Source organism: Notamacropus eugenii, chromosome 1 (genome assembly GCF_028372415.1).
Source record: "Notamacropus eugenii isolate mMacEug1 chromosome 1, mMacEug1.pri_v2, whole genome shotgun sequence".
Lineage (NCBI taxonomy): Eukaryota > Metazoa > Chordata > Mammalia > Diprotodontia > Macropodidae > Notamacropus > Notamacropus eugenii.
In genome coordinates, this window is record NC_092872.1 from 619,229,326 (window position 1) to 619,253,516 (window position 24,191).

General features: G+C 37.6%; 1 protein-coding gene across 1 annotated transcript; it reads right to left on the reverse strand.

The window, feature by feature from the left end:
• Positions 1-4,180: 4,180 nt before the first annotated feature.
• On the reverse strand, positions 4,181-24,191 carry GOLGA7 (golgin A7). The gene is made up of 6 exons (XM_072635098.1): positions 24,036-24,191; positions 23,657-23,798; positions 16,842-16,994; positions 9,553-9,654; positions 8,069-8,131; positions 4,181-5,605 (listed from the first exon to the last, which is right to left on the reverse strand). The coding sequence occupies exons 2-5, from the start codon at positions 23,765-23,767 to the stop codon at positions 8,084-8,086; spliced, it is 414 nt and encodes a 137-aa protein (XP_072491199.1). The 5' UTR covers positions 23,768-23,798; positions 24,036-24,191; the 3' UTR covers positions 4,181-5,605; positions 8,069-8,083.

Genomic DNA, 24,191 nt, shown 5'->3' on the forward strand with positions numbered 1-24,191 from the left:
TAAAAAAGTGACTGCCTAAGTTAAATGAGTTCCCACTTGCAGTCTAAGTCTATTCATATAGTCCATCAATACGAAAGCTCTGCTAGCAATAACTTGTATTATTCTATTTGGTAATGGCTCCTGAATTCCTTGGTTCAGTCTTTCTGTAGGGTGGATACTCAAAACTGCACAAATAATTCCAAAATTGCCCCATCGCTTCCTAATGTAATTTTTCCATGGTGCTTTCAAAAGTAACACTCCCTCTTCTCTGAAAAACACCTGCTTATTTTTGGGAGGGTGGGCTGGGAAGTTAGTTGTCTTACTTTATGAGAGATTTATCTCAGTAAATCCACTGGGCAGAATTTTAATTTTAGTTTCAAACTTTGCATCCTTTGGGTTGCATAGCATAGGGGATAAAGAGGTGGCTTGGAAGCAGAAAGGCCTGGGTTTCCGTTCTGTCTCAGACACGTTGACTGTGTAACCCTGGACCATTACTTAACTTCCCAGTGTTGTAGTCTAGATAACTCTAAGATTATAAGTTGCAGAGAAGGTGCCAACTTGCATTAGAGAAGGAGGTTCCTCACCTGGGAATTCTTTGAACCAAAGAAATCACAGATGTAGTTCATATCTCCTGTGTAAAAGAGATGTATGAGATTAGCATGGGGACACTGAATCAGCACTTACATTTTTATAATTTAATTAACCTTTAGCCAACTACTTTTGATGGTAAAACATACTGATTTCACAAGTTTTTCCAAAATTCATGCTGTCTGCTCAAGGCTTCTACCAGTAATTCATGGAAAATAAAGTATCTGTGAGATGTTTGATAGCCCATGCAGTTTCTACTTTCTGTGCACTGGAGCAAAATGCCTAATAAAGCAGTTATCAGCAATCCTTTCAGCCATCCACTGTAGCTCTTCAGAAGGGAAGAATGGAACCTTTCATATCTACTTCATTTTCTCAAACTCAGGCCAAATCAGGAATAATTGAAGTTGGTTGTCATTTCATCCTCTCTCTAATAAGCATGAAGGATGAAGGGTCTAACAATCGCTAAAGAAAACATGCTTCTCTATATGAGCTCTTTTCTTAATAACTTGAGCACAAAATTTCTGTGTGCCTGGAAATGGGGCAAAAGTTTAAGGAGGAAAATTTCTTGCCCCACTTTTTATTCACTATTAATTCTCATGGATTATGGGTTTTTTTTTTAAAGTTTAGGTTAAAAGCTTATTTTGTTCATGTGATCTATTTCTAAGGGGTAACCAGGACTTTTTCCACACTGCTCCTTATTTCAATTGTACACGGAGGAAAGAAGTAGCACAGGCCTCAGTTATATATAAAGTATCAGTCATGCTTTTATTGGCTCCTTAGAGAATTCCAAAAAGTGGAAACTTTCTAAAAAATGAAGTTGTATCAGAAAGAAAGCTAAATACAAAAAGGCAATTTGAGATCCCCAAAAGAAATAAGCATCTTGAAAAATATTTTCACTTTCAATCATAGCCAAGATTTATTAACACAACAAATTAGCTATGTCAATGGATTTTATAGTGTCATAAAAAGAGAAAAGTGTAAGTTAGAGGGTAGCTCATTATTTGCCCAAGTAACCACTTAGGTAGTCATGAATGCAATCCATCTTCCCTGTCCCTTTGTCCCTCTAAATATCACAGTTGAATTCTAAGTCTTGGGTGATTTGGTTCCAGAAAACTGTGTACTATTTGTTTTTAGACCAAGCAGTATTTTACATATTTTAAAGATACATTTTTGTTGCTCTTTTGCTTTTACATCATTTCCCACTATTTCCCTGAGGGCCATCCTTCATTAAAAAATTGTTAAAAAGGAGTAAAAACTGAGTTCAGAAAAGTTAACCAATACATTAAAGAAGTTTGACGCTAAACTTTTACATATTCATCATATTCATGTGCATGTGCCAGGAAACCACTATCTCCATCCCCTCAACCATCACTTCTTCTCAGACCTCACTGGAGACAATTCAGTACTATAAACCCAAGTACCTTGGGAATAGCACTGCCCCTGTAGACCAATAGCCCTGATGTCACCATCCAGGAAATTAATCCTTAGAAATGCAAAATGCTGCCACCAAGATCACTGGCATCATCAAATAATCCAGATTAGAATTGGATATAATTGTGTCAGTGGAAAAAACATCACAGACTGCCATCTATCTGACAGGCAGCTGAAACCTCCTGTGTTTTCTCCTTCTATGACAAAGTGAGGAACTATATAGGTTTTCTATTTGTAACCCTAGCATGGATGTAGCAGAGAACTTCAAAGACATTCTCCAGTTGGTAGGTATCTTTATTTCAAATTCTTTGTGATCACAAAGTGTTGCTATACATAGTTTGGTGCATAGAGCACTTGTTCTTCCTCCTATCATTGACCCTTTTAGTTCCTCTTCACATTTCAAATTTCTTTCCAAAGATGAAAATCAGTGTACTCACTCTCCTTGCTCTATGCATAGCTTCCCAAAGTGGGTGATTCTGCTCCCTGAGGTGTGTGTGCCAGAATGATCCAGCAGAGGTGGTGGCCTCAGGTGCTTCTGGGGGTCATTGAATAAAAATAAGAGGGTGGGAGAAGCATAGGGAAAAAAAATGTTGAAAAATCACGTGTACATGTTTCATCTGTTGTGTAACAGAGTTAAAGTCATACATGATTACCCTACTTTCCAAATAAACATACAAAATGCAAGTTATAACTCATCAGTGGTCAAGTCTGATGATAGGTCTTAACAAGCAAAGTGTTGGCAAGAGAAGGTTATGCATTGTCAAGAAGTCCAGCAAGCACTGGCACGAATGTGTTATGTGTAGTGACTTGTTTACAATATACTATAGGGTTACAGGATGCAATATTGCATCATCAAAATTTCAATGCAGGAAAAACCCCATATATTTACAATAAATTAAATTTAAGACGCATCATTTAAAAAAACCATATATTTTTTGAAATGACACAAAAAAGTTAAAGGGCTAAAGAAAGTAGATTTCCAGGGAGGCGCTGAATAATTTTTTTTAAAGGGGACAGTAAGCCAAGTAAGTTTGGGAACCTGTACTCTACAACCTAAAGCTACTTGATCCCTGAAGAGGCTGAGGAATAATTATTTCTAGTTCTTCTAGCGGAATATAATGAATATAAACCACAGAAATGCTTTCTCCCATCACACACTAGGCAGCATTAGAAATGTCTTTTGGGTGTGCACAAACATTTAGAGCCTCAGAAATTCTTAATGAACATCGTATGTTTAGCAAAAGGTTGATTGTGTACTACTAGAGAGAGGCCTGATCCTCAAATATCTAGTCAGCGCTAGGCAATGGCATCACATCCTTCTCCCTTGAAGTTTATTTTAAGCGCTATTGCACTTTCCCCCTACATTGATACACTTCATAGATTGGTGATTTCATCAGTGTGGGCTCACCACCAACTGATGCAACCTAGCCACCCTTTAGCAGACAATCTTCATGAGTATCTGTGGCCAACTTTGTGGCGATGAGACACTTTAAAACTTAACTACAGCTACACTGGTCCTTGGACAACAGAGCTAATCTTTGGTATTAAGCCTTTCCAATTAATTAGGACCTGCCAGATATTATGCTTCTGCTGGCATAACCAAACTTCAAGGTTCTAGGTTCACTTTCATGCCAGATGAGGTAACAAAGTAGGACTTTATTGGAAGCTATAATTACATAACTGAAAAATCAGGGTTAGCAATGATATAAACTATGGCTTTAATCAGGGCTTAAATCCAGAGAAACTAATTCCAAACTCATCATGTTGAAGGGCATTTACCTAATATTTTAGTAACTTCAATTTTTTCTGTCTCAATGACCTGATATTTTAGGTGAGGATGAAGCTTGAAACTTAGGGTGATAAACTTCCTTAAGTGAGAGGATTAATGCACATGATATTGCCTATCAAATATTACAGGATATTACTCATCTCTCCCCACTCACCCTAATGAAAGTAACTAATCACTAAGATGCTCTTCCATTGCCAGCATTTTTGAATGATGGAAAGCTTTGATACGCTGACATACGAAAGAACTCTGAAACATATAATGTGCTAAATAAACATAAGGAACTATTTTTTAAATGAAAATAGGAAACTCAGGAGTCACAGAACACCTTAAAAAGAATTGGGAAGATATACAACATTATCAAATGAGCTTTACCATCAGACTATCAAGCAAACATAACAGAGAGACAATTTATTTAAGAAAAGTTTTACTAACGCATTAATATTTGGGTAAAGTTATTGCAAATGGGTGTGAAAGGCAGACAACATACTGTTACAGGCTATAGAAAAACAAAAAGAGTTTTATACAATTAAAATATTAAACAAGCTTCCAGGATCTAGGTGAATGACTAACAAATTCATAACAGAAATTAAATCTGGAAAATTAGATCCAGTATTAGCACCTACAATATCACTGGGAGTAGAACTTTAATTCTTTCATTCTTTTCGAGTAAATCCCTTAGCTCTTTCCAAAGAACAATGCTCTCAAACCATAATGATTAACTTAATTTCAAAGTCTTGGAAAACACTGTCATGAAGAATGTAGGTAGAAGAAAAATATTAAATTAGATTTTGGGGACATTCATATTATTTTACCTGAACTAATTACAAGATTTATGTGCATCCTGAATACTGAATTCAAGAAAGGTTTATGATTCATAAGTTTTGCCAGTGGAAATAGTTAAAAATAAGCACATACAGTATTATTCCTACCAAATTATTTTTCCCATAAGTTATATTTATAATAAAGCCATAAGGAAAATGTTCGTTACACCTGCTTATTACACATTAAGGGACAGAGCAAGGATGTCTATAGGTCTGATGGTTTAGCATCCACTTTATTGTGCTTACATAGTTTTAATAAAACAAGCAACACATACTACATCCTCCCAACGTTCATGGCAATGCAGTAATGATATAAAATTCTCCAAGGAGAATCAAAGTAACTGGAAATCACATGAAATACTTACTGGTTCATTTAGTAATAAGTGCTACATTAAAAACAAATAGCATTATACATTATCTTTCCAATGAGCTTCAGTAGGAGAAATTAACAGTAGAAATAGATCTTCTGGCAATCCTGTGAGTTTCTTGAGGTCTGGGAGATGTGTCAGCAGGCCACAGGCATAGCTTACCTCTCATCAAAAACCATGCCCAGAAGAAAAGACATTCTTCAATTCAGGGGAAATGAAACCAAACCTGGATATGACTTGAAATAAAAAAAACCACCTGGTAGAGATGACAGCATAAATACTGAGCAAAACCAATAGTCCTGGTGGCTGATAAGAAATGGATTTGGGATTGGGCTGATTTACACAGCTCATTTTATTAAATTGTTTTGAATTAAAAAAGTGAAATGCTTCATTATATTTTCTCAGAAATAACTACAAAGATTACAGAGTCCTACACAGTTTAAAGACACAAAGTGGATGCTGAGCGACTAGATGTCACCCCAGGAGCGGAATTTTAGAAAGTTAGTCCTTGGAGTAGAATGGCACCGTGGCTCTGGCAGCAGATACAAAGGAATGATGCTTGGACAGGAGGTAGGGGACACTCTGCAGTTGGCCGGTGGACAGAAGAGAGTCCCATTCTGAGATGGACTCTGAAAAAGGAACCAACACAAGGTCTTAGAAAGCTATAAAGAAATACAAAAGTGTACTTTTATTTATCTCTCACCAATCAACTGACACACACATGTAAGACAGTGGTTTTATTTTGTTAGAGAGCTCTACCTGGTGGGTTTTCTGGATTTGCAAAAGCTTATATTTGATGTAGCTCAACGACCTAGAAACCAAGTACTGGGAACTCAAATTTTTAAAGTCATTGTTTTATTGTGACACTTAGCAAATCACTTCTCTTTTTCACCTGAGAAATCTGTGAGACAACATAAGGTACCTCACAGGGTTGTGAGGGACAGAGAAAGAGCACATTTGCAAAATGCTTTCTATAGTGCTTTACAAAAGGTTTAACAAAAACTAAACTGAAAAAAAATGACAAAATCCTACTTTACTGAAAATTCTTTTCATGAAGATCATCTTCCTTTTGTATATTCCTTCATTAAAATATACATTTAATCTCCAAACGCTAACTTTACCATCCAACCAATTTGTAGATTTGAGGAGCTTGGGTTGGGGTGTGGTGTGGTGTGGTGTGGTGTGGTGTGGTGTGGTGTGGTGTGGTGTGGTGTGGTGTGGTGTGTGTGTGTGTGTGTGTGTGTATGTGTGTGTTGGTGAAGCATTAAGTGCACTTTCACATGCCCTCACACACATCCATACAGCTGTTTGACAAGCCCCCAGCCCTTCCTGGGTTCTGCTCCTGATGAACATACAGCTCTAAAAACACAATTGTGCTGAACAAAAACATTTGCAATTCATGAAACTATCCAGAAGTTCCTAATGTAAATCCTTTCCATTTCAAAAATTTCACAGTTGTTTGAACATTGATAGATTAGCCTCTTGTGTATAATTGCTCAAAAACCCACACTACCTCAGAAAAACATTCTGTTTAGCAATAATAGCTGCAAAATGAGTCATGAAAATGAATTAAGCCAAGTCAACGCAGCTGCAATTGATAAAACAAACTTATTCCAATGGCATGTAACAGAAGCCACACAAGGTTTCTGATTGCTCATTTTTAGAAATATCAGTTAGGAAACTGCAAGTCTGAAACACTATGGACAAGTAACACTACATATTCCAAAATACCCTGCTACCTAAGGCTTTTTATAAGAAGTAAACATATGGCACAGGCATCATTATTTACATCTTTGGGTTTTAAAGAAAATTTAAGTGACATTTCCTGGTGCCAGAGTAGAGTCTTTAAGAAAAGTGAAGCTAATTTTGTCAGGAGTTGCAAATAAACTGGACAGAAGCCACTAACAGTTTTGTTCTTCAAAAGTGCTGACAAGATCCTGAAGCACAGGAGGGGAAAAGTTCTCATTTTTACTCCATGAAAGTTTCCGCTTTCTACGTGGTTCTCCCCCACATCTGGGAAAAGTTGTCTATCTTTGCTACATTCTGCCACTGTGCAGAGCGCTAGTCTGTGACAGAAACCAGTTGAGAAAGTCATCAAGAGTAGATTTCCAGGAGACCTGAGACTTCAGCTTCCTGAAAGATCTGGCATAACTTTTGAGAAACTGGCAGAAGTGAGGGATAACCAGCACCTCCTGCTCTGAGGGTGGTAGTGTTGCACTGTGGCCAGCTGGAGGAGTCTCAGTGTTTCAGAGAGCTCAGAAAAAGAACACTAGGAAAACCACAACTGGGTCTGTGGATCTTTTTGTAGCATTAACCCATTTATCTAGTGATATTCATGGAGAGCAGACAGTGATACATCAGCTGCATACTGGGTCAGGGACTTCACCCAAGGCAGGTCAGGACCTTCTCTGAAATGGGCTGAGAGTTGCCTTGGGCACAGAGGTTTGGTGCCTTGCTTAGGGTCGTGGCCAACATGTGGCAGTCAGGATATGAACCCAGGTCTTCCTGACTGGAGTCAGCTCTTTATCTATTCTGCCCACCTCTCTAGGTCAATGTATTGCTACCCGACCAGGTCAAGCAACTTCTCTAAATATATTTATAAACATTAGGTAAAAAAATAAAGTGTATGTTTCCCCAATATACACATCCCAAAGCCCTTAGGATCATTTTTCCTTTACATCCTAAAAGCCCTGCATAGAGTAAGTCCTTAACAAATGTTTCTTGAATTGAAGTGCTGGTACTCACATTTCTATGTGAACTGATTGATGGCAGGACCTGAGCAGTCATGTGAGGAGGCTAGTCTAATATATAAAAATAATCTGACACAATATAGACAAAATTAGATTTAGATTTCTATCTAACCAAAGTGAATGCTGATTAAGCCAGCTGTTACATATTGTACTAACATAATTAATCATTTAAAGACAACATCATTCAGCTATACGCATCAATTATCCACCACCCCCCACACAAAGTTTAAAAAGTTTTATACTTCCATGCAGTAGAAATGTTTACTGAGTAGGGAAGAAAAATCCTACATATTCTGAATGTATGGAAAATACCTGGAAATGGAACTCTAGTTTGTTGTTTACCTTAGACTCCATGGTTTATCTTCCACTGCTCATGCCTCTGTCTTCATAAATGGTAATTTCAATCTATACAGGACAGTTGTTAAGAAAATGTACCACTGGAGACTAAAAAGTTAGATTTGCTAAGCTGCGTCATCACTATTGTTGATTTTTTAAAAAATGTACTAGCTTTATATACTCTGCTATATTTTGTCTTTAAAAAATTCACTTATTAAATATTGAGATAATTTTTACTTAACTTTAAAAATATTACTCCTTACTGATTAGTTTGAGAATTGGACTTATTCCTCTAAACTGTATTTCCTAACATGATTAAAAATAAAAGATTATCACTCAAGTAGTTTCACATGTGTTATTTTATCAGAAGGGATTCTGCCTCATTTCTTCTCAATAATTTTATTTTTATTTGGTATCTCCTTAGTATCATAGTTTTACAGCTGCGGAGAAAACAGCAACAAATAAAAGAATATGGATCTTTTTCTCAATTCTAGAGGGTAGTGAAATGTCTGTGAGGGTTAGCAAAAAAGGGTTGGAATTGGAGTGGGAGCACAATAAATAGAGGCTGCTGGATGGCGCAATGGACAAAGTGCTGGACTTACTTTGAGTCAGGAGTTCAAATGTAACCTCAGACAGTAGCTATTTGAGTCTGGGCAAGTCACTTAACCTTTGTCTGCCTCAGTTTCCTCATCTGTAAAGTGGTTCTATTAATATCTACCTTCCAGAGTTGTGAGGATAAAATGAGATAATATCTGTAAAGTGATTTGCAAACCATAATGTGCTATGTAAATGCTAGCTAGCAGCAGGGATTAAAGACCTACCTTTGACACATATTGGTTATGTGACCTTGGCAAAAGTTCATTAACCTCTCAATGTCCTAAGCAACTATAAAACTATCCAGATGCAGTATAGTTGCTAACTTGTATTGGTAGGAGTGGGATTATATAATCTGATATTACATTTATTTGTTAATTCATTAATCTAATTATCAAGTTACCTTAATTATTTATAATTTTATTTAACAAATTCACCTACTGCTTTTCAAAGCTTATTGCTTCTGAAAATGTGCACAATACGTCAAGGGTAATGAAATCAAACATCTGGCAGCTGTAACTGATTTAGGTAACTAGTCAGATGAACCTATGGAACTGTAATTCATTTGGATGACAAGTTCCACCACACACTGAGTTTATCCATTTCAAAAGGGCTTTTGGTTCAGATCTCTGCAGCTGAAATGCATTACTCATATCGAAACTAATATTACTACAAGATGCCCTCAGAACCACCAAGAAAGATGGTATTCCAAATACTAAACAGTTTGCAAAACACAAAAGAATGTCAGAAGATACCAAAGAAAATAAGTCTGAATTAAAAATGCAAGTAACAAACACAAAAGCTTTCTAGGGCAGGTGGTAAAATCAATATTAAATTGTCTCCAGTCTGTATCAACGTTGTCACTTTAGTTTTCTTATCTTTAACAAAAAAGATACAACACGAAGTCCTCTCTCAATTGGGTCTGTCAGAAGGAGGCCCTGTGGAGCATAAATCTTCTCATTCTGTTCCTGAATATATTTGGTGATTTTCTTCAGAACCTGCCAGAAAGAAACACCCCATCTTTTAGATTTTGGAAGTCCTTTTAAGTATCAGCTGGCTACCTAGTTTTAGAGCTTGCTCTCTTTTGATATTTGCCTTTTACATAGGTAATAGTAGGTCAGTCAATAAACATTTATTAAGCACCTACTTCGTGCCAGGTACTGTTGCAAAGCACTGAGGATGCAAAGAAAATAAGACAGTTTCTGTTCTCAAGGATCTCACAGGGGAGTTGAGATGTAAACAACTATACACAAACAAGCTATACATAGGACAAATGGAAGATACTCAACAAAAGGCACTGAAGAAACTCTTAACTTCCAGAAAGAATATTATGTATTTGTTTCTTCAACTTCCTCATGGCCCACGCACCATACAAGTCCTTGTAAACTGGCTTTCCTTCCCACTGCTTCTTGGGAACAGCAATCCTGAGGTCACTTATGATCAATAAATTCAATTTCCATTCCCCACACAGTATTTGACAGAATCCTCTTGCAGTATTTGAAAATAATCACAGAATCTCATAGTTGGCAGTACGGATCAGCCAATACTTCACTAATAATCCCTTACAGAGAACACTGATATTGGTCATTCAGTCACCACCTGAAAATGTCTAGTGGGGGGAACCCAAATCTTTCCCATTCTAGACACCCCTGATGGTTAGAAGGTCTTCCTCACACTGAATCAAAATTTGATTCTCTACAACTTCTAACTGTTCTTCCTTGTTTTGTCTTCTGGGGCCAAGCAGAAAAAAAAAAAGTGAATCTCTTTCCTATTCAAATGCTGTATGACAGCTATCCTGGATCCCCTCAAGTCTTCTATTCTTCAGGCTAAAAATCTCCATATTCTCCAACAGATCTTTGTATGATATGACCTCAAGTCCCCTCATTTTCTCTCTCTCTTAATTTTTTCTGGCATGGATGTAATTGGAGTCAAGAGAGATTATGAAGGACATGCCTAGAAGTGAGCACAACTCCCAAGATGTGACACAGATTAGAATAGCACTGATCTTTGTTTTTTTGGCTACATCCTGACAGAGACTCATTTTGAGTCTGAAGTCCAATAAATTCCCCATATATTCTAGGCTCTAGATTCCATGGGGGCAGAGATTCGCCATTTTTCACCTTTGCATCCCTACTGCCTAGCACTGTGAACTACACATAGGAGATGCTTAAGACATAGTGAAATTGACTGCATATAGTGAAAGTTTATCTATTTTTCCTTAAGGAATATGGCTGATTTTCAATAACAGTTTTGTTAATATAGTATCTTTCATTATTAAGGGCAGTTTGTTAGTCTCTCCTTTAAGCTAATTTTAGCTATTTTTCCTTTTGACTAGGTAGCATAGGACAATTATTCTAGGTAATGATTGTGACAAAGGTAAAACAGTTATTTTAGAACCAGCAAGGCTTTTTTCTTTGTAATATACATGACCTTTAATTTCCCAAGGGTTTCCTAGTAATTAAATTCCTGATACTATGATCCCTTTCAACAGCACGAAGTGTGTTACTACACAAGTGAACTGCTAGATTAATAAACAGAATACTAAACCTTATACAATTCAAGAAAAATGGAGGCAATACCCATGACAGAATGCAAGGTAAATTCTACTAATTGTTAATTCTTCAGATTCAATAAAGGAGATTCTGGGATACAAGAAAGAAATTTAAAGCTATTAGAATATGAAAGGAATTGGGTGATCCTGGGTTCTTAATGGCTACGTTAACAGAGTGGAACAATTAATTATTCCTGCAATTCCTAACAAGATAGGAAATCTCTAAGTATGGATCCACCAGTGGCTTTTGCATCTGAGGATCAGCCTAGTTGAACTGAGAGGTTCATCATCAAATGCTGGCCACGAGGTGATGCGATGTTCTAGTTCTTGCAACTCACAAAGCTGAACAGTAAGGCTTTGAGCAGATGTGATCTGCATAAGTGGAAGGAGTACTCATACCAATGAAATCGCAAGTATTTGGAATACTGAATTATCAACTAGAAGTGAAAAAGTCATAGAATTTACTTCCAACTATAGACAGTTTTTGCATTCCCTCTTCTGGCCTAATTTACAAAGGAACTTTAATAAAACTCTAAAATATGAGGCTGCAATTTTTACATATTTCTTTAAATTAACACTACTGTTTGAAGATTAAAATCTCTAGAAAAAAGAGGGAAAAAAATCTGTGAAACAGATGCTGGAAATTAACATTTTGAATTTAGGTTAGTAATATATTGGGCCAAACTAACCAGTAGCTTGAAGATGGCAATCTAGAATTGTGTTGGTAAACTGGCTTACATTTCAATACTTTACACTGTTACTAACTAGTGTGTTTTTTACAGGTGATGATAAGCACTTAAATGATAAATTCTTGAACCAGTAGCTGGCTTGGAAAGGAGATCTACTGTAGTACACCAATAAATTTGTGGTATTATCCTTAGAGAAAAGAAGTTTTCATTTCTTCCTAGAATAACAAATTTACCTTCAATAATAAGAGAACATTTTCCTACTTTCAATTTCAAGGAAATAAGTTCAGTTAATCTTTAGGAAGCAAAAAGTCTTACCTCCTATCTCTGTATCACTACCTGTCAATCATCCTCAAATAATGAATGGAAGGAAGCAAGCCATAAAGATGGCTAGCTCAAGACTCTCAAACTCTCCAATTTCCTTCTCGGTTCAGCTGCCAGAAATGGAAATTGGAGATTCAGTATCCCCTCACCCCAATCCATTAAAACTCAAGGATACTCTCTCAGAAAATGTCTGCATGACTGATTTCAAAGAAAGGATGCCTTCAGAAAAGCTTCCCTCCCTCTTTTCTCGGGTAGAGATTACTACCAGGGAAATAACACTCCATTTTGTTCTATCAAATTCAACTTTTGTTGGGTAAGGTTTTAATTTAAGCTTTAATAGCAATAATGTGCACTTGGACATAAGCTCAGAAAGAAGACAATTGTATGCATGAGATTTCAAATCCTGTTAAGTATTTTGTAGAAGCCATCACTATCCCAAATAAGGTATTAAAAGCAACAACAAAAAAACACTTTTGGTTCCTTCAGTTATATCCTTAAATTCATTCAACATCCTAGAAAGGGTACTTTCTAGAGACTATTCTTACTCCAAGTTAGTATTTTTAGGGAAAAGTTAGCCATTCATAAAGCTTAATATAGTTAAGAATGCTTTATCTTTATGGACATGGTACAAATTGTGGCTATGCTGAAGGTTTTGAGGAAGGGGATAGCTTTTGTTGGATACCGCGATCTGCCAAAAATGGAAATGGTGAATAAAATGACTGAAATTCCAGCAGATGAAGAAGGGTTGTTGGATTAAAAATGGCCTCTACCCCTTTCTAGGATGCTGAATGAATTTAAGGATATAAAAGGATATCAAATCACAGTATCCAACAAAAACTATCTCCTTCTTTCAAACCTTCAACATAGCCACAATTTGTACCATGTGCATAAAGATAAAGGATTCTTAACTACATTAAGCTTTATGAAAGACTAGCTTTTCCCTAAAAATACTAAATTGGAGTAAGATCAACTGACCTTCCAAAGAAAAGAAAATAGGTTTATATCCAAATGAAGAACACTGTCTCCCCCAACTTCTTCTGCAAACCCTGTCCCTGTCCTGGAATTCAGCCTTTTTTTTTTTTTCAAGGGTAACAAAAGTTCTTCCCTTTCTATGTCAGGTTTTTTTTTTTTTTTGGATATACCACAGAAGTAGATAACTTCTTCATATTTTATGAGTTGATAGTCCAGAGTACAGCTGTCTACAGGCTTTCCTGTTCCCTAAAAACAATGGGATGGCATCAGAGAAAATGACAGTGAGGCCCTTATTTTCCTTTAATAATAATACTGTGCTGAAAGACATTTTTAGTTAAACGTATATGAAAAACACCAGAAATTCTGACTGAGAAGTGTACAAAAATTTACATTTTCAGAAATTTCACTGCACTTATCCTTGTAGCCTAGAATTTTCAGTTTTTAAAACATGCAAAACTCTATTTCCCTGATATTATTAATGAACGATATAATTCTAAGGGATAAGTTCTTTATGGATTCTTTACTTTAATAATAATAAATATATTTATAAAGGATGCTAAAAAAGTCATGAGACTGTACTTGGTCCAGTTTCTTTCTATTTAGTTACCCACATCTTTTTTTCTACATGTAGCGGTATCTTGGTTTGACTTATGGATCAAATTTACTTGGTATGCCTAGTAATACAGAAGAAGAGACCCCAATTAAGTAGAACCATAAGCACTACCAGAAGAAGCCTAAGTAGAAAAATATCTACAGGATCAAAATTTCCTTTGTGTTTGACACCATGAACTACCTAAATTAACATCTATAATGTTTTTTTTTTAAAGTGCTTCAACACTATCAATATTTTAACTAAAAGATTACTTCTAAAATATAAATCTTCTAAAAGGAGAGATTCAAATCTACTAACATATAAATTGCAAAGCAGCAGAAAATTTTATGATTTTTATGAAATCAGATTAGAATCTACCAGCATCACTAATAATATCTTTAAAAACTATTTTTTAAGATATTCACAGCTAAACGGTTTTCATTTCTCAAATAACTATAATGTTTATTATTGATATCAGTCTGAGATTTGCATAACTATTCTACACAGAGGAATCTTACCAGATACCTAAATAAATAATAAAGAGATTTATTAAAATTTGTCACCAAGGTTGGAAGGTAGAAAGTACTCTTATTCATGTACTACACACACCACTAAACATGAATAAGATATTTTATAGTAATGGGTTTTTACTTCAATTCAGAAATGCAAATTATTATCTATAAATACATTCAGTGACCCATCACTTACAAAAAGAAGTATAGGAACATCGTATAATACATGGTCAGTATGGATAAGCAGATATGAACAACTGAATATCTCTGATACCATGTGATTTAAGAATGAAAGGCCATGATTTAATTCTTAGAGCAAATCTTCAGTTTGGAAAGCAAGTATATTTTGCACACATCTAATTGTCTTGATATTCTAAAATAAATTCTTTTACCCAGAAGATAAACAAGGTAGCAACAGGTACATATCTCATACAACGTATAACAGAAGGTTGTAGTTCAGTTGTGTCTGACTGTCTGAAATCATTTGGGGTTTTCTTGACAAAGATACTGGGGTGGTTTCCCATTCCCTTCGCCAGCTCATTTTAACAGATGAGGAAACTAAGGCAAACAAGGTTAAGTGACTTGCCCAGGGATCACACAGCTATTAAATGCCTAAGGCCAAATTTAAATTCAGGAAGATGAGTCTTTCTGACACCAGTTTGGAACTGTATTCACTGTGCCACATTGCTGCTACCAAAATACAGTGTATGCCATTGTTTTATGGGCCTCCATGAGATATGCACCTATTAAAATAGTTGTGCATCCACTTCTTTTAAAAGTTATTTAATACCCAGCAAAACAGTATAATACTTCAGGGGAAAAAAATGGTCATTTAGTGAAATTGAGGACTTTCAAGCATTCTTGATGAAAAGACCAGAGTTGAATAGAAAATTTGACTTTCAAACACAAGAATCAAGAGAAGCATGAAAAGGCAAATAGGAAAGAGAAATTATAAGGGACTTACTAAAGTTGAACTGTTTACGTTCTTACATGGAAAGATAATATTTGTAACTTGAGACTTTTCTCAGTATTTAGGTAGTTGCAGGGATTATATACATATAGACTGAGGGCACAGAGTGATTTGAATAAGAAGGGATGATAGCTAAAAAAATAAAATTAAGATGTGAGAGAGGAATATATTGGGAGGAGAAAGGGAGAAATAGAATAGGGCAAATTATCTCTTATAAAAGAGGCAAGAAAAAGCTTTTTCAATGGAGGGGAAAAAAGGGGAGGTGAGAGGATAAAAGTGAAGCTTACTCTTATCACATTTGGCTTAAGGAGGGAATAACATGCACACTCAATTTGGTATGAAAAATCTATCTTACGCTACAGGAAAGTAGGGGAGAAAGGGATAAGTGTGGTGAGGGGGGATGATAGAAGGGAGGGCAAATGGGTGGAGGGAGTAATTAGAAGTAAACACTTTTGAGGAGGGACGAGGTCAAAAGACAGAATAGAATAAGTGGGGGGCAGGATAGGATGGAGGGAAATATGGTTAGTCTTTTACAACATGACTTTTATGGAAGTCTTTTGCAAGACTATACATATATAGCCTATGTTGAATTCCTTGCCTTCTCAGTATGGATGGGTGGGGAGGGAGGAAGGGAGAGAAGTTGGAACTCAAAGTTTTAAAAACGAGTGTTAAAAATTTGTTTTTATATGCAACTGGGAAATAAGAAATACCGGTAATGGGGTATAGAAATCTATCCTGCCTTACAAGAAAATAGAGGAGATGGGATAAGAGAAGGGAGGGATGTGACAGAAGGGAGGCCAGATTGAGGGAAGGGGTAATCAGAATGCATGGTGTCTTGGGGTGGGGGGAGGGGAGAGACGGGGAGAAAATTTGGAACTCAAAATCTTGTGGAAATAAATGTTGAAAACTAAAAATAAATAAATTTAAAGTCAGCAATATATTAGCTATGATTAACTCAAAATTAGAGATAAATACTAGTTAGAACTAGTTACTAGTTAGAAGAATTTTAGGAAAGCTGAACTAGGTTGTAAGCAAATATTTGAGCTTAAAAATACTTGGCTAGGGATGTGTAAATGGTGGCACCTTCATTTGGGAATAACTATTTTGGTCTGTTTCAGAAAGTCAATGAGTACTCACTCTCCTAAGTGCTTTGAACATTAGGAGCAAAAAATAACAAATACATAGTAAGTGTTCCCAGAAAGCTGTTTAAAAGCAAAAAAAAACCCTTTTCCCCCAAAACTTCAAGGATCTATAATTACTTGGTGTAAGTATTCCTTCCACTGATGTAGACTACCAATCTTCTAATAGCTGGGCAGATGGTCTTCATGAATTGTAGTGCTCAGAAGAATTTGTCACCTGGTGACCAGCCTCTCTCCATTTAGCAAGGCCAATCCTTAAATGAAAAATCCCACCTTTGGGCACATACTTGAAGACTTTTTAACTTAAGAGAGCCTCCAAGAACATGTGCTCCACAGACGTGGTCTTTAACAACTACACTATAATGAGGTACCAGAGAGAGATGTTAGTGAAGGCAAGAAGGCAAAGATTTATGCTTTAGACATTCCTATACAACTTTACCTTCTCATAATGTGTTTCCATGCACAGAAAGATAGTATATGCTGTCAAACAAGCTAAACAGCCTTCAAGGTAGGATTGGCCCCCAAGCTTTTCTGCTTCTGCATAAAGGTTATTTAGAGTGCGAACTGTTTCTTCAAACTGCTGCCGGTCAATCTGTAAGAAAAGCAGAAACAAAAAAGATACTTTTTTGAGAAGTATATAATCATTAATGCATATTTCAGATTTTAAGAAATTAGTACTGCTTGCTGGTTAGTCACAACTATTAACAACAATTAGCTTCACTTCTCCCAGTGACATTAAACATTTGTAAAATTTAATTTGTCACCTATTTTTCCGTTTACACTAATTTCTAGGTAACTTAATCTACTAATATGTTAATGAGAATGTAGATACATGGCCTTCCTTTTGTCTACATCTGCATTTCTTTTTTAGAATATCTAGTGTATACTGTTAACATCTCAAAATTGAACATGTGGTTCAACTAAACAAATTTAGTAAATTCTTCCCACTAAAACCTTCCAACTGTCTTCCTGATCAATATGTGAGTTTCTTATGATCTCTACCTGTCTCTCAGACATACTATTTCAGAATTATTTTCAGTCCTTTACTGTTTGTTCCCTACTCCTAACAGCCAACTTGTCACCAAATTCTGCCACTGTGGTCTGTATTTCAATGACTAAAACTTTTAGTCAGGTATTTATTTCTACTACAAATAAACATATCTCTTTTCTCAAATTTCTAGATAAAGGAATTACTGCCTAATTCCTCTTTTCTCACTCACTCCTTAACCCTTTGAATCTATCTTTTAACCTCATTACTCAACTGAAGTTGCTCTTCACAAAACTACCAAAGATCTCTTTATTGCCAAATGTGTTAGTCTTTTCTCAGTCCTAATGCCTCTTGACCTCTTACACTGGATACTCTCTTTCTGAACACTTTTTTTTCCTCTGGATTTTCATGATGGTATTCTCTATTTCACTTCCTACCTCTCACTGCTCAGTCTATTTTGTTTTTTTTCTTTTTTAAATTTTTATTCACTTTGAACTTAAATACAGAAAGACAAAAAAGGACATTTCTACGTACACAGCACAACGTAAGAGGATTCAATACAAAACCATGAATTTCAGTTTCAGTTTACTTTTTTTGAAGCTTTTGTTTGTTCTTTCTGCACATCATGCCGCCCAACTGAGGTTGCTGCCCAAGACTCACATCTGTGTCTTCTCCCCCTATATTTTCTCAGTAACCTCATTTGCTTCCGTCTAAAATCTCTATACATATGACTTCCAAGTCTACATGTTCAGTCCCAATTTTCCCCTCCAGCTTTACTCCTGCTTCACCAACTCTCTACTGGACATCAAATCGGATGTCCTAGAGAGAGCTTAAATTCAATGTGTCCAAAACTGAGTTTATTATTTTTTCTGCGAAACCCTGCTTTCTCTACCAAATTTCCTTATTTCTGTTTAAGGCATCACCATCCTTCTAGTCTCTCAGGTTTGTAACCTTTGCCTTATCCTCGATCCACTTTTCCTCAATCCACATATCCAATCATTTGTCAAATTTTGGCATTTTTACTTTTACAGCATCTCTTGGCATCTGACTCCTCTCACACAGCATAGTTCAGGCCCTTATTACCTCTTGCTTAGATGATTAAAACTGCCTCCAAATTGATCTCTCTGCCTCTAGTCTTGCTCTTAGTAAATACTGTCCATCCTACATACTTCTGTCAAACTAATTTTCCTTAGGGCAGTACCTTAGGGTACTCCTTTGAAAGTACAATCATGTCCTTAGTGGTGCAGTAGATAGTGATCTGAGCTCACATCTCACCTGAGACACCAGTTGTATGATCTTGGACAAGTCACTTACCCCTGTTTTTCTCAGTATCCTCTTCAGTAAAATGAACTGGAGAAGGAAATGGCAAACCACTTCAGTATCTTTGCCAAGAAAACCACAAATGGGGTCACTTGGACATGACTGAAACAACTGAACAACAAAATTGCTTGATTGATTATATCTAGGTTAATACCATTACTTCCAACTTCTTTTTACTTCAATAAGTACATAATCCAGCTACAAAACTCATCTTGGTCATCTGCCAATTTGACTACCTCTTTTCTTTTCCAATGGTACCCTGCAATTCAGGATGCTGCATTAAACCACATTCTTCTCATCAGATAGAGGTAATCTTACCTTTCCTAAGGTACTACCAACATCTCAAGAGCTGAACTTTCTTTGTCTCCTCTATAAGGTCTTATCTGACATGGAGATAGCAGAATCACAGAATCTTAGATTGGCTACATAGATGATAGCTATAATTATTACTTCCTACTGAATCATGTCTTTCTTTCAAACCCATAAAATAATAAGGAATAAACAGCCAGTTCCAAAATGTGCGTGTAATATTATAAAAAAGCAAAGAAGATCCTTTGAACTGAAAGCTGCTCAGACACAGAGCCTCCAAAATATCTTGCTCCTATATGAGCTGAATCACTCAGCAAGAGCTAGTTATGCTGAGGCTGTGGGAAGGGAGGTCACCATGTGTCCTTTGGAAGAGAATGAACTGGATTTTTTAAAAAGCAAGTATCAAAGAACCGTTTTTTTGTTTTTTAAAAAGTAAAAGAATAAAGGATAAAAAAGTGACCATCATCAGCAAATACAGACAGCACATGCAGTAAGAAAGGACTCTAAGGAACATACCTAGGAATTTCAATCTCACTACTTTATCTTCACACATTTGGGAGAGAACTATTAGTGTCCTATTTTGGCACTTGGGTAGATGATATCAGAGCTACAACAAAAAAGAGATAAGAGAAGTACGACCAAGTAGAAATTTGAGCCAAGTTAAGTTAGAAGAGGGAAGAAAAATAGGAAACAAGGTTGTGTGATGCCAGAATTCTTCTATTTTTGATGAAATGTGTAATGAAAAGCAAAGGACTAAAGTCTAAGCAGTTTACTGTGGCAAAAATAGGTAATGTAACTATATAGAACAGATGTGGAGAGAAGATTTTTAAAAAAAATCAAAGTCAAATAAAATGCATGGAGATAGTGGGGAAAATCAATTTATATCAACAGAACTTTTCAGTCAATAACTAAAAAAGATGTGAACATGTTTGCAAAACAGAATTTCTTCATACCATGTTTAGAAGTAGAACAAAACCTAAAACATCAGTTTTCTCTGTATTAACTTGCCAACTTTATACTTTTAGTAAAGGACAATCAATGCCCACTGCAAAGCAATAAACAGAATTTCTAGGGTAAGGGAACAACAACAAAAAGAAGTCTTTCAAATTGCCAGCAAACAAAGCAAGGAAAATTTAACCCTGTAATTTAAATTTAATCTTAACACACACACAATCAAAGCTTTCAAAAATGCCTGTTTTAAAGTATAAGCTGGTGTTTTTATACAAACATTTTAAAAGAAACCCCCCAAAGCCACACTACGCAGCACCATACATGATTCTATAGTGTTCACTAATACAAAGGATTTCAAGATTTTAAAACATCAATTTCCTGTAAGAATAAGCAGAGAACTTAGTAAATTTTGTTGCTGTAATCAGGCTATAAAGTGAAGGTTCTGCCACACACAGAGACTTAGAAGATTAATGTCTGACTCTGCATATGTACATTTGGCAAGAGCTACTAGAGCTAAGAATTTGAGTTTTAAAACCTGTAAACAAGTCTTGTCATATCCAAAATAAGAAGCACTGAAAAAGGAGGTTTGATATTCTGAATTGAAAGCACATACTATGCAATCCCCAAAGTTGTTTCCATTCAATAAATACTAGCCCCAACATGGGTAGGGGCTACAATAAAAGTCTCTGTCCTCAAGTCATTTATATAGGGGAATAATCAAAGCTACACATATTTACAATAAAAAAGATCTCTCATCATACTGAAAAGTACAAAATGTCAGGAAAGCTGAGGAAGAGATTACATTCAGTTTGGGAGTAAAACAGAACAAGTACATCAGGAAGGGCTCAAGAAAGACCTTACAGGATGCTTGTGTGACTGGATGGGAAATCCAAGTGTTTCACTGCTAGCAATTATGGGGAAGAACACTCCAGGTGGAAGGAATAGTCTAGCAAGGATGAGAGTACAGGTAACAAAGTGGATATACTTGGGAAATAGAAAATAGTCCAGTTTTGCAAGAATATGATGTATATGAAGATGAAGGGGGAGACAAGGATGCAAAGGTAGGTTAAGGACATATTGTGGAATATATGAGAAGGAGATTCACTGCATGTTTTAAATGAAGGAATAACAAGATTGGAATTGTGCTTTAGGATTAATTTGGCAGCAACGTATAGTATAGCTTGGAAGAAACCTTGGGATTTGGGAGGCCAATTACAAGCTGTTACAGTAGTCTTGGTGAGTGGCAATGAGGGGGCACTGAAATGGAAAAGAAATGATGGTGTAAAAGACTTTTTCTAAGAAGAGAATGATCTTATGAACTGAGTGATATGGGGAAAGAGTAGAGTTATTGAAATCAAAGCTAAAACCAAAAACAAAAATCCAGCCATAGCAAAATATCATCAGGAAACAGCTGTCCTCTATGATAAAATACTGGCCAAGCTGAAATAATGTTGATCAACTGGCAACCTTCAGTGAGGCAGATGGAAGACTAAATGCTATCTCTAAGCCCATCTTGAGCCCAGATGAAAGGGAGCCCTGAATGAGGTCACTGACATAATTACAGGATCATAGCTTAAAAGGAACTTTGAGGTCATTTAGTCTAATCCCCCCCCCCCAAGTGAAGTGACTTGTTAAAAGGGCATAGGGGCAGAGAAAAAGCTAAATTTGAATCCAGATCCTCTGTTCCCAAATTCAGTATTTTCCTGTCTGCTAAGATATTTTCCAACTAGGAAACTGAAGAGAAAGTTTTGTGGGAAACATGATGAATTTAGCTTTGGGCATGCTAAGTTAGAAATGCTAGCAGAAAATCCAGATGCAGATGTCAGCCAGAAAGGAGATCGAGGGGGTTTGTACCATGGGAGAAAAGTCAAGAATTGGATCTAGTCTGGGGAGTCATCTGTAGACAAGTGGACAAGCCATGAGAGACACAGCAAGGAAAGGGAACAGAGCAGTCAGGGGCAGAGTCTTGGGCAACGGAGGAAGAGAACCTCAAGGAGTCGAAGGCTCAGTGAGAGGTAAGAGAACCACAAGAGTGCAGGGTCTCAGAAGCCAAGCAGGAGAGGATTTTAGGGAGAGTATAATAAAGGCTGCAAAGAAGCCAAAGACAACGAAGACAGAGGAAAGGCCACTGTGCACTTATAAAGACAATGATGACCTCAGAAAGGGCAGCTTCAAGCCATGTTTTGGGGGCAGTGGGGATGTAAATCAGATTGCTAAATTTCTAATTCTATTCTGTAGGAGATTTTGAAAGATAATTTCACCTAATTCATATGGATTTTACCATTTAAAATGCTACGCTACTTTGTAAAACTTGCTGTAACAATAGCCAACTCTTTATCTTACTTAATGCCTCTCCAAAAAGCCAACAGAACTGATTTCAAGGCAGGTGCTTTGGAAAAGGCTATGGTAGAAAGGCCAACCAGTTATGCCTAGCTGAGGCACTCTTTATTTCACTGATGACTGATATTTTGCTGACTCACAGTTTCAGGATTAATAACAAAACTCAATATCTATTTGGCATTTCACAAACAACGGATTAATCCATAAAACATCTCTATAAAGTGGTTTGATTTTCATTTTCAAGATGAGAAAACTGAGATGCAGAGCACCGATCTGCCTCAGGCTTTAAAGGAAAGGGAGGGAAGGACCAATCTTATAGTAAGGTACTGAAGATTTCTACTCCTATTCTGAATGCCTTGCCTATAGAGCAACCCAACTGAGTCCAAGATGGTTTTATGTCACTATTAAAGGAAATTTCTCAAGTACACACTCATCTACACCTACAGATTCCAAGATCAACATTCTTTAGCCCCACACCCACCACCTACCTAAGCACCTCAGAGTAAACTGTCAACAACAGAAAAACAAGCAACTAAACCAGATCCCATCTAACCACTAACTAACTGACCTCAGTATAGGAAACAGTTTGTGTATGCACACACACACACAAATAATATTCTCTTAATAAATCACACTTAGTCCGTGGCTTACGTATAGTATCTACAATTTTATACCACGTATAATCTTTATGCTATGTGTAATAGCAGTATTTACATACAGTATGTCTATACTATATATACAGCACAGTGTATATGCAGAATATGTATGTATTATAAATATTATTCATAAGTACTACTAGAGCAGTATTTACACAGAAGCCATTAACTAAATATTGTTTATTGATGGACTATTATATCTGTATACACACACTAGATACAGTATATATTACACATAAATACTACCAATCGTACATACACATGCATACATACATACATACACTACTCCGTATATCTGGAAAAAGGGGGAAAATATTTCAGTGTTTCACTTCCATAATGCATTAAAAAAAGCCTGCCCCTGGGTGGCAGGTGGGTTACACAGGTAGCAGCACACGGGCATTCATTTCCTGGCCACTCAAACAGGGCGGTGGGATGCCAGGCTCGCTCCCGAGTTAGCAAAGGGCCCAGGACCACTGACAACGAGCGTGGAGCTTCCTTCCCCCGGCCCCCAAAGCCGCCCGCTGCTGCTGCTGCTGGGCCAGCCTGCTCTCCGCCAGCACCCCTCCTCCGGACCCTGCCTCGATTTCCCCATCTGCCGGTCCCAGAGAAGAGCCACGGCGCACCCTCCCCCCTCCCGGCCACAGGAAGGAAGCTGTCAGGGGCCGGCGCGGGTCCCTCGGGGCTCCGTACCCGGTTCTCCAACTCGGCGGGGAACTTGGTCTGGAACTGGCACCGGGTGCCGCTGCTGTAGTCCCGCTGGATGAAGACCTTGCCGGACACGGGCGCCTGCTGCGGCCTCATGGCGGGCTGGGCCGGGCCGGGCCGCGCAGCGCTGCGGGGGACACGACAACACGGTTCCGCTCAAGACCCCGGCGCCGGCCGCGCCCGGAGAGGCCGGGCCCGGGAGCCGGCCCGTGACAGCGGCCCCGGAGCACCCGCCAGCCCCATGCTCCCCGGGCCCGCCGCCCCGCGCGCTGCCCCCCGCACCCCCCGGGCCCGCGCCCCGACCACCCCCAGCCCGGCCCAGCCCACCCTCGCCACCCCCCTCCCCGGCCTGGGAAACACCGACCCGCCTTCTCCGTGGCCCTCCAGCGGCTGTCGCGCGGCCTCGTCCCTCACTTACGGCCTGCTGCAAACAAGCCTCCTGTCTCTCCTCCCCACCCTAAACCTTCCCCCCTCCCTGACCTCTCCTACCCCACCCACTCCGGCCTGCCGTAAAGTGAAA

Excerpts from the sequence above, each read along its gene's own strand:
- GOLGA7 (XM_072635098.1), bottom strand. The coding sequence starts at position 23,767 with ATGAGGCCGCAGCAGGCGCCCGTGTCCGGCAAGGTCTTCATCCAGCGG. Across the intron at positions 9,655-16,841 it reads TGGAAACACATTATGAGAAG|GTTCTGAAGAAAATCACCAA; the intron begins GTAAAGTTGTAT and ends TCTTTCTGGCAG. Across the intron at positions 8,132-9,552 it reads TTGAGAGAGGACTTCGTGTT|ATTGAAATTACCATTTATGA; the intron begins GTATCTTTTTTG and ends TGTCCTGTATAG.